Consider the following 10,947-nt stretch of genomic DNA (forward strand, 5'->3'; position numbering starts at 1 on the left):
ATTAAATTACTGGTAAATACATAAAGTACTTTTATCTGTGCAAATGATTTAAGATAAACTTGCTTTATTTTATTAAAATGATCCTAGAAGCTGTGAGCGCTTTTTATTACGCATTCCTTTTCCCTGCATTCAGTAATAAGAAATACCAGTTTTAAATGCAGTCTTGATGTTGGGGTCTTAAAAGACAAATTTAAAATGAGTTAATACGGTGAATGAGTAGTGGGGAAAAAAGTTTTCTGATTTACCATATATCAAGATTGTGATGATACCAATGGAGAGACTGAGCTCTTAATAAAAAAAGTTTATACTAGTGAGAAAAGTAAAGATTATAAAGACAGGGTAAAAGAAAGACAAGCTTCCCTGGTAGAACACTTTTTGACTGAGAGATAGTGTGTGTTCCTGTGATCTCATGAGCATTTGGAAAGTTTCCCAAAGGGAAAGGGTATGTGAAATGCTGAAGCTCCCTGAACAGTGTCATTAAATTTAGAAAGAGAGTTTTAGGCATTACAGTAACACAGCATGCCATATCTGAGAACTGCATTCATTACTCAACCAAGTGAGGACAAATAACTGTTCTCTCCCCCTTCAAGATTTATCCCAATGACATCATGAACTATACTGCTGAGAACATTTGCAAGTGGGCTCTAGAAAATCGAGAGATGCTCATACGCTGGCTGAGACCACATGGTGGAAAAAGCCTTCTTCTAAACAACGAGCTGAAGAAAGGACCAGCACTTCTCATATTTATACCTTACAATCCCTTAGCAGAAATTCATCCTCTTTTAGATGAAGTAAGTGAAATAATTTTTTTTTTTTTTTAACTTCAAAAATACTAGAACTGGAGAACTCTATAGTCAGGGTTCTGAGCTTAATTGTGACAGATAATTTCACTGTTGCAAGTATTCGGTTTTGTTTAAAAACACATTTTCTCAAGCCATGTTATCACAACTCTCTTAAGCCATTTTGCATTTCACACAAAATGCCTTTGTCACGCCGTTTAGAACAAGCACCTAACTCTTGTATTTGACTTTCTTTTTGTGGCGAGTTCTGCACGAGAGATGCAGATCTTTGTTCCTCTCTTCCAGCTGACATAGCTCAAATGAAAGAGCAAGAACGTGTTGAGTATTGCAGGACTTGTGTTTTATCCACCCCGTACTGTTTCTCCTCTCCTTCTGTCTTCGCAGAGGTGGTTACATAAGGGAGAATGGACCTTTTATTAACCCAGTGTTATTAGAAATACAGTCCTAGTGAAAAACTACTCATAAGTAATATGATTTTTATATCTTGCATGTTTCTTAGTCGCCTTCCCATTTTCTCCTCCTCTGCCATTATTTCCATTTCTGAACTACCTAGAACAGGAGTTTGTGTAGCTGTGCAGTAAATTGGATAGGGAAATGAAACTAACGTGGCTGAAAAATATTTTTTTTTTTTTCCCCCCTGGGCTATTTTTCAGCTGGAACCCATTGTCCCATTTGGTATATCACACAGCCGCACATCACAATGGTGATAGTATAGCGCTAAGGACGGTGTGGAACAAGAAACAAGCACCTGTGGAAGACAAAAAGCAGGGCTAGGTTTTGGTGGCAATGCTGACTTACAGACACGGTACCTATGTCCTGGAATGTGTGGAATGCCTTCCACAAGGCAGCCTAATTAATATTGCAGTGTCTGAAGCAATGAGGAGAAAAAAGAAAATAACTTAAGATACAATATTTAGCCAAACTAGAAATAGCACAACGAAAGCTAGACTGGTACGAGATAGGATTGGGGAAATCTTTGCGGAAAGACTGAAAAAGAACTGCAATTATTCATGCATTAATCTATCCTACTTTTGGCACATTTGATTCAGCGATGCTTGTCACAGATTAAACGTTGTAGTAACAGGTACCACTTCTTCAGATCAAATAGTGCAACATAAGATGTTCCGTTTTGGATTTCATTCTACTAAATAACAATATTTCTCTGTATCAAAATGTGAGGAGATTCAAAGCGTTCCATTTGATCTTGTGTAGCTTCACTTTGATAGAGAGATATTATGCAACTTGCTTACCATCGGAAGAGATGTTTACTGCAGTCCTCCTGTGGATTTCATCAAGCGATGAAACAACTTGACCATAAGGCAGCAGAGAACAAGGCCGTCAAGTTGCATGTTGAAAATTTTTTTTCTTACCGCAAACATGGTTTTTTGTTCATAATTTCTTCTTGTGTTTATGTAGTCAGAATCTTCAGGCTAGATTATAGTATGAGGGGTCAGTTTTCTTTTAGGTATTTAATTGAGCATTTTCAGGTGAAAACATCTAACCATGAATTCTTACAGACTGTAACAAGCTGTTGCTATAGACCACGTCTTAATACCGATGATCCCGTGACACGGCACCCATCCTAGATACGATGCTTCAACATCCCTTTGATAACAACAGTGATTCCTATCACAGTGTTCTTGTGTAAGCGATGTGTTCTTGTGTAAGCAAAATACAGCAGTTCTGTATTTTGGTCGTATTTAATGTGATAGATGAGCATGAAGGGAAACTTCCTCTTTCTTTTTTTTTTTTTTTTTGGCATGTTCTTTTATTTATTTCCTAGAAAGGGAATTCCTTCTACGGTCCATACACAAGCCTTTTTTTTTTTGCTGCTTCTTTCCCGTTGGCTATGAAAAACAAAATGGTGATGCAGCACAGGAATGTTTGCACTGAGAGGCAGGCTTTTTTCTTTTTTTCTTCTCCCAGTAAGTCACATGTTACTACATGCAAAGTACACCTGTGGTATTATAACTATATGTCCGTGGCTGGGAGAATACTAGCATTGCTTCGATACTGTTAGCGATTGTTACAAGATTTGTGCACCACCTACACCAGGAAAAATCTTCATTCTCTTTTCATATGGGAATGCTTTTATTTTCTCCTCTTACTGGAAGATAAGGGAAATTCAGGAACCTCTACTGATTAATGCTTCACATAGTGGGATTTAACCTTAAAATGTAGCGTTACTGCACTGTAATAAATATGATGCAAAGAGGACCTTGAGACCAGTGTGGTGGACTGAAAAAATTTTCAAGTGGCTTTTTGTGGTTCTGTACATTTAATTCTTACATGCTAAAATATCTGAAAATTTAAGTTTGTTATCACGTTAGAGCCTCCTATAATTTTTTGTGAGAACAAAGGAGAAGAGTGGTCAACTTCCTGTTTCTGAAATTCCATCTCTAATTGCATATATTTTGTTAAACCTGCAACTGGTAACTGCGTGTGAGTGAACTATGTATGGTTAATCTTGCGCTTTTTTTTTTTTCTTCCCCTCCCTCCGCCGCCCCGCCTCAGATTACCAAAGTGGCCTTGGAATACCACAACTGTAATAAAAGCCAGCCAGCTGAGCCAGATCTTCAACACTTCAGAGACACTGGTTCACCAGCTTTTGATTCCTCTGTACCAGATGCACATATGAAATTAGCAGAAACATTTTCAATAACCAAGTACCCATGCTGTAACACAGTGGTGCTTCCACAGTGGCATTCAATATCTAGAACTCACAATGTCTGTGAGCTTTGCATTAACCAGACACTTGGTGTCAAACCAAATAAAGTCCACGTGCCACAGTGTAACTTTTTAGAGATAGAAGCAGCTTTGGACTCTTTCTACCTCCAGGAACATACCTTTTTTCAAGTTATATCAAATACCATAGAATGCAGCAATTTCTTAAGTTTCTATAGTCCCTTTAGCTATTACACTGCATGTTGCAGGACGGTAAACAGGCATTTTTTAAGTTTTGTTAGTTCTGAGAAGACCATCTTTCAGACCCCCAAAGTAGCATTTTCTTCCCATGGGAAGAAAGATAACGTGCAATATTCTCTTCCTCACATTGAGGATAGGAATTGTTTTACTCCTGACCTTCATGCTAGCGGCACTAACATTACTGGTCTGAGCTGCAGAACCAACAAAACCTTGAATCTCTATCTACTGGATTCAAATCTTTTTTGGATATATGCAGAGAGACTAGGAGCATCAAGATCTACTCATCTTAAGGAATTTGTCACCATTATTGACCTGAAAGAAGAAGTGCACTATGTCCTGGATCAAAATCAGTCACTTGTCGGATCTACCCTGGGTATGGTATCCATTGTAGAAATGCCTGAAATCAGAAAATTGTTTGCCAGTAAGCTTATGAATGGAAAACTTAATCCCATTTTGAATATGACTGGTTTTAAAGTGAGACTATAGTCAACATTGTGAATTGTAATGTATTCTATTCTAATTTATTTAATAGTTAACAAAGCGGTAGAATTGTGTTCTAGATGACATAAGAGCTAAGTTTCATATACCAAAAGTCATTTGCTTTAAAAGAAGTGAAACTCAAACGATGTGATTCTTGACTGCCTGATGCATTGAAGGAATCGGTAAAATCTAAACTAATTTCCTTGGGGAAAAAAATTTACTCTGCATCTCTCACATTTTGATAGTACAGAAGACGCTTGTATATTAACGGTGGTGTTGGGTGTTTGCTCGGCTGTTCTGTGTACTAAAATATCCCAGAATTTCCTGAGATAGTGCCCACTTAGCAGCAGAGACTAGCTTTTCCTGTTGTCCTCTGAAAGCAACTTATAAATTGTTTTAAATTTATTTTGAAAAGTATACGCGTTTTTGACGTGGTTTAGCCCCAGCCGGTAGCTAAGTGCCGCGTGCCGCTCGCTCACCCTTCCCCCGGCGGGATGGGGAGGAGAACGGAAAAACAACGGCAAAGCCTCGAGGGTTGGGATAAGGGCAGTTTACTGGGACAGCAAGGGAGAGGGAAAACAATCAACAGTACTGACAGGACCAGGACAGTTTTCAAGGTAGAGCTCTGAAGTGATTTTGGCTGAATCTGTTAACGCTCTTGCTTCCTGCCTGAATTGGAGGAGGAGAAAGCCAAATGAAGCCAAAAAACCCAACCAACCCGATGATCGCAGTTCTCATTTATTTGCAAGTTTCTGAGTAAGATGCAACATGCCTAACCACATTGATTTACCTATCATGATGATGTGCAAAACTGAGTCCACCTTCAGAAAATGCAGAGGTTTTTTTTGATGTTAGCAGTGTAAGTAAACACGGAAGCAAATTCAGGTGAACATAGTATAACAATAAATTGCTCAAGAAGGTACATCAATGTAATTCTTACGGCGTTAATTACGTTTCGGTTTTGCATAAATCTGTAAGTACAAAAGCATGCATGATATAGAACAAATAGCCATGTTCTTACTAAGGATCCTATCCAGCGCTGTATCCTGTCTCCATCCCAAACCCCCAGAAAAACACTCTGGAAAACAAATGAAAAGCCCAGTGACCATTAAAGGATGCTTAGGAAAAATTAAGATCAGAGTGAGGAGATAGAAATTCCCTTCCCCTTTCTGCTCCCAGTACTTTCCGTCTCAAATTTTTTTCGGGTTGCAGGATTTCCTGAGCACGATGAGGGTTTGTCTGCCGAGTAACTTTCGGTATATTTCTATTCCAAGGCATTTGAACTTGTGGAGAATTTTTGCTTCTACATATTTTGCCAAGGAGTCACTGTGATATATGTTTGGGTTTTGTGGGTTCTTAAAAAATTTTGTTTTACTTCCTTAAGCCTCCTAACTTTTGATATTTTAAAATAATGAAACTGATTTGTGTTTAATACCGGTAACAGATTTCAGTTTTTATAGACGGTTTATAAAAATTCAGGAGTATATCTTTTAATTAGCCCCCTCCTTTCAGCTATTACTCAATCATGCATAGGTATCTAAATCTGGAAAGAAGAAAAACCATTTTGTTGTGGTGCGAGAATTTAATGACATGCTGAATAGTAAATATAAAATTAAATGTACTGCTGTTTGCATTTAAGGGATAAACCTCGCAATCTTGTGTTTTGTATGTTTGTACAAAAGTGCCAGTTTTACTTGGGCCTGTTTTTTGTACTGGAAATAGCAGTACGAGATGTTTCTATTTGATCAAATAATTATTTTTAATGTGTTTGATATATCTTTTGATTATTGAATACTCTTACTTTATAATGCATAGAATAATATTTCTCTGTCCAAATTGAAGGATACAGTTGATATCTTGCAGCAATTTAGAGAATGGGGTGTAGCTGAAGGTAGTCGAGGACTTTGGAGTTTGTTTTAAATTTTTACCGCTGGCCAGCTACTTGTTAAATTTCTTAAAATTAAGGAGAAAGTTGAGTCAAGAGGAAGGCGGTCACTGGTAACCAAAAGGTGGCCGGTCATATTGGGATGGGAATAGCGTGGTCTTTAAAGGTCTAAAGCAGAAGGAGAATTACAGGGAAAGTAACTAAAAATGAAAGAATAAATGCAAATAAATGTGGAATTAAGTGGAGCCTTCAAGATAAGGGCCGACTAGTTGGATGCTATGTAGAAAGTGAAAAATAGTGAGAGGAAACTATTCATGACTTAGCAGGTGTGTGGTTAGATTAGGAGGGAAGAGAATTATTGTTATGGTACATTGAATAGGAGTAGAAGCAAGATTAGAGAGTAGTGTGGCAAGTGAAAAGAAGACTGCAATGAGCAAAACAAAAACACAGTGAAATTTTATCTTGTTTTCACATGAGTGGTAGTTACTTAAGAGTTCATGCCAAAATGTCAAAAATTAATTACATGAAACCAGGTTTGAATTTGTATTTTCTCTGTAAGTTATCCAGAATTCCAAAGTAAAAACTGCCAAAATCACATATTTGTGAATAAGTGAAATAACTTTGTTATGTATCAATTTCATTTCAGAGAACTTCATAAAAAATTTCAGTATTCTTTACAGTCCCTTGAAAAGGCATCTTGTTGATGACCCTTCAGTCCATTTTGATGAACAGCATGTAATCACTGAAGTGACTACTAATACCTTTCACGATACCGTGTTTATGAGTGAAAAGGTACGTTACTGAAAAAGTTTCTTGCAAATCATTGCTCAGACTTTTGAGGAGGGTGTCTCATTCCTGGTGATGCGCTTTGCTTATTTGTAACATAAAATATGTTATTTTGTAACGATTCAAATTTTTTTTTTTTTTAAAGACAATTCGGAATAGTATGATCTTAAGTAAATCTGTAAAAGATCTTCTTCTGGTGTTAAAAGAATCAAAAAGTCAGTGCACCTGATTCCCTGACAGGTTCGTTGGGTTTTTGGGGGTTGGTTTTTTGGCTTTTTTGTGAGGTGGAGGAGGTGAGGTTTTTTTCCTGTGTTCAAAATACAGATTTTTTTTTTTTTTTTTTTAAAGTGTCCATGACTTAATTTTTTCCTTTTCCTTTCTTCCACTGTAGCAGGGCCACAAACCTTAATACATGGGGTTTGAGGTAACATTGAAGAATACTCTAATTTCTGTGTTTCATACCTCAAAGGAAATAAATATACCAAAACTTTTTTTCTCTATATATTTCATTTTTTAAAAACTTATTTTCAAAAAGGTTAAAAATTATTGCGAAGTAGGTGTGATGAGAGGAAAAAAAAAAAAAAGAAAAAGAACATTTTAAACATAAGGGATTATTTGAAAACACACGGCAACCCCGCCCCCCCCCCCCAAACTCTCGCAGGTAAAAGCTTTCTAATGGCATGCCATGAAATTGCTTTACATAAGATGTCATCCTGAACAGTAGTTAAATTACTTTGATTTCTTAAAGATGCGATAGTAGAGATTAATATCCGTTGTCTTGGAGATCTGCAGTGAATGTATGCATCTCTAGTACTTGGTTCCCAGCAGCCCTAACTCCTGCTTTGCCTAGTTAAAGGTGACATAATTTCCTCCCCACCCCCCATGAAGTACAGAGTTACCGTTAGATGCACAGGAATTTAAGATTGCAAAAGAATCTTGGGAAGTGTAGTAAAGTTTGGTGCATTTTCACTTAAAGGGAATGATCCTAATCTAAATAATCTTGTTAATGTTGTCTTTCTCTTTATGGAAAGAGAGTTCCTCGAGAGTTTTTGTGTGTTAACTGAGTACACAAGAGGGCATCAGTAAATAGATTATAATAAAGTTTACTAACATTAGTACATAGTTTCCTTTCACATTTAGGTGTTCCAAGTTTTCGATGTTGTGAAGACTAGTCCTCCTTAACTGCAGATTAACTGCAATAGATAATCAAACTCTTCTCCATTTCATTTTCCAGAATGTCTTGCTGCTCTATTATGCACAGTGGTGTGGATTCTGTGCCTCTCTCAATCACGTCTTTATTCAACTTGCTCGGCTTTTGCCTCCGGATAATTTCACTGTGGCAAGGTAAAAAAGATGCTAATTTCATCTCTTTAGAATAATGTAAGTTCATTGAGGCCATCAGCCTAGAAAATAATTACTTTTTTCCTCTCTACAATCTTGTTACAGTAGATGTGAATGTCATCAGCTTCATTTTTCTTGGAATGTATTACTTTGTTTTCCTCTTCATAATCTTGGTGGTTTTCAGTCTCACTGCGGTGGTTATGCAGTTTAATTAAAATGAATTTTGTAACAGTGCAATTAACCGTGAAGCTTCCTAATTTCAGGAAGTGAATCAATAGAACAGCAGCAGAAAGTAATATTTTATCCTCTCTGATAATTTGTAGCAAATAATTATATCCTGTAGTACTGTATTTGAGAAATTGTTTGAGATAGGCAAAATACATATTGTTGTGGGTTAATGGGTTAACCCTGGTGGGCAGCTGAGCATCACACAGCCGCTCACTGACTTCACCCCTCCATCCCCGGTGGGATGGGGGAAGAAGAAAGGAAGAATCAAACTTGGATGTCAAGATAAGACAAAACACAATTGTTTAATAATTGAAGGATAAGCGGAAGGAGAGAGAAGAAAGCAAAACGAGCGATGCAAAGGCAATCGCTCGCCACCTCCTGTAGGTAGACCGATGCCCAGATGGTTCCCAAGTAAAAGAGGGCTAATCCCCCTAAAGCCCCCTCTTTTCTCTTTATTGCTAAGCATAATGTTATACGGTATGGAATAGCTCTTTGGTTTAGTTCAGGTCATCTGCCTGGTTGTGTCCCATCCCCCCGCCCCCAGTGCATCCGCTCTGTCGGCAGAGTGAGAAGCAGAGGGGGCCTTGATACTGTGGAAGTGTTGTTCAGCAATAACCAAAGCATTCCTGTGTTATCAATACTATTTTCATCACAAATCTAAAACACAGCACCATACAAGTTACTATGAAGAAAATAAATTCTATCCCAGCCAAAATCAGTTTATAGACATACATAAATTTTTATATGTATCTCCATGTGTATAATATATATTTATAGGTATATTAAAATATAATTTTATATATAGATAAAATACATTATTTTGTTTGGCGTTTCCAGGGTTTTTAATGTTTCAGTGCAACCTAAACATTCTCGTTTGTGTATTTGAGAATACGTCAATACTTAGAACATCTGCATTCTTGTTTCATTCTGACTGATCTTATGCGAGCAGGCAGCATGAGATGTACTGTAAAAAATTCAGTTAAAAATCTGGAGTTATCACCTGTTTATAATTGTGGCTTTACTCCCACAGGCGTAATGCTGCTCTTAAACCTTAATTGATAAGAATTTTATTTGTAATCGAAGAAAACCTAAAAACACAGAGAAAAACGTAACAAGCAATTGAACAAGCGTTTCATTCACAAAATCTTGTGTTCCTTCCTACGTAGAGCTTTAGAAAAAATTGTGCCTTTCAGAACATGCTTGTCCTTCAAAGAAGAAAAGTAATTTACTCGTAAAACTACTCGAGGGGACAATATTCATAGAGGTCGAGTTGAGGAGCAAATTAATGAATAGAAAAGACTTCAGTCTTGCGTTGAAACTGCTGGGAAGGTCTGTTTCAGAGAAGGAGGGTGTGTACACAATGAAGATGTGTACGTAATGAGCGACTGTGCAATTTAATTGCTGAGCGAGAGCAGCTGGAGTACTGTACGTGTTTTTCCAGGAAAAAACATAAAACCAGACACCCCACAGATGTTGGTTAAACCGAGATTCATCATCTCGACTATTGGTAATTAATTCTGCCGACTCATATGCACAACGTATTTTGTGACGTAACACGTTTGGACTTACTTTCACAGATACCCGCGTTTCCTTCTTCCCAATCCCCAAAATGGCACTTTACGAGACAGTAGAGGTTGTTCATCTGCCAGTTCTCTTGATCAGTGTGTCTTTTCTTAACAGAATTGATATCACTCAAAATGACCTTCCATGGGAATTTATGACAGACCGTCTCCCAACCATTTTATTTTTTCCTCATCAGAGGTAATGTAATTCTTTTCCCTGTGGGTTTTTAACTTTCATTTTATTAAGTTGTAATAATTACCCGGTTACAGTTCTAGTAGAGAAAAAAGCCAAACAGTAATTAATTTCCATATATGCATTTTTACTTGATACATACTCTAATTTAGAAAAAACATCAACAACCAAACAACAACCAAAACACACCTGACAGACATGCATAGCTGACGGTCTGCAGATAATGAATGTTCTCTATAAATGTAATTATTTAATTGTTTGTAAATCTTTATTTATGAACAGCAACATTACTAACCTTATTCAGTTGATTTTCCTTATTTGGTTGTATTCAAAATTATTATTTTGGCATGTCCCAAATAAATTCATGAGTGACTACGGGAGGGGGAAGAGGGGGAGAAATGATGGAGATGGTGGTGCAACACAGATGTAGTGCAACTTGTATCTAATTGCTTCTAATTGGATAAACTAAGAGCGATCTCAAAGAATATCGTAATGGATTCTTGCAGTAAAATGCAAGGATTTGCTTGCTATATTTTTAATGAAGAAAAACAAAAAATAAGCACAGATGAAGAGTAAATAATCCAGCCCAAGCTTAGTCTCGTTTATGAGAACAAAAACTAACAATCCTGACGTTACAAAGGGAGAGGAGATAGATTGTTACATGTTTTTAAACTAAAAAATTTGTCTTAAAAAAATGATTAAAAACATCTGAGAACTAAAGGAGGGCTTATGCGTCCTCTGGAAATA

The 10,947-nt window shown here is 37.0% G+C and overlaps 1 protein-coding gene and 1 long non-coding RNA gene across 6 annotated transcripts in view; both read left to right on the plus strand.

The window, feature by feature from the left end:
- Nucleotides 1–10,947, plus strand: part of TXNDC11 (thioredoxin domain containing 11) — a 34,144-nt gene that overhangs the window by 16,675 nt on the left and 6,522 nt on the right. For 3 of the 5 annotated variants that reach the window (XM_075767901.1, XM_075767902.1, XM_075767905.1), the window contains 5 exons: nucleotides 591–791; nucleotides 3,315–4,098; nucleotides 6,737–6,882; nucleotides 8,111–8,220; nucleotides 10,126–10,206. In XM_075767901.1, coding sequence (XP_075624016.1) covers nucleotides 591–791; nucleotides 3,315–4,098; nucleotides 6,737–6,882; nucleotides 8,111–8,220; nucleotides 10,126–10,206 — 1,322 coding nt within the window. The remainder of the gene's footprint in view (nucleotides 1–590; nucleotides 792–3,314; nucleotides 4,099–6,736; nucleotides 6,883–8,110; nucleotides 8,221–10,125; nucleotides 10,207–10,947) is intronic. The other 2 variants (XM_075767903.1, XM_075767904.1) reach the window with 1 other exon arrangement.
- Nucleotides 4,212–6,385, plus strand: LOC142604030 (uncharacterized). The gene is made up of 2 exons (XR_012837931.1): nucleotides 4,212–4,636; nucleotides 4,823–6,385. It is a non-coding gene; the product is annotated as an uncharacterized LOC142604030 (long non-coding RNA).

This window comes from Balearica regulorum, chromosome 15 (genome assembly GCF_011004875.1).
Source record: "Balearica regulorum gibbericeps isolate bBalReg1 chromosome 15, bBalReg1.pri, whole genome shotgun sequence".
Taxonomy (NCBI): Eukaryota; Metazoa; Chordata; class Aves; order Gruiformes; family Gruidae; genus Balearica; species Balearica regulorum.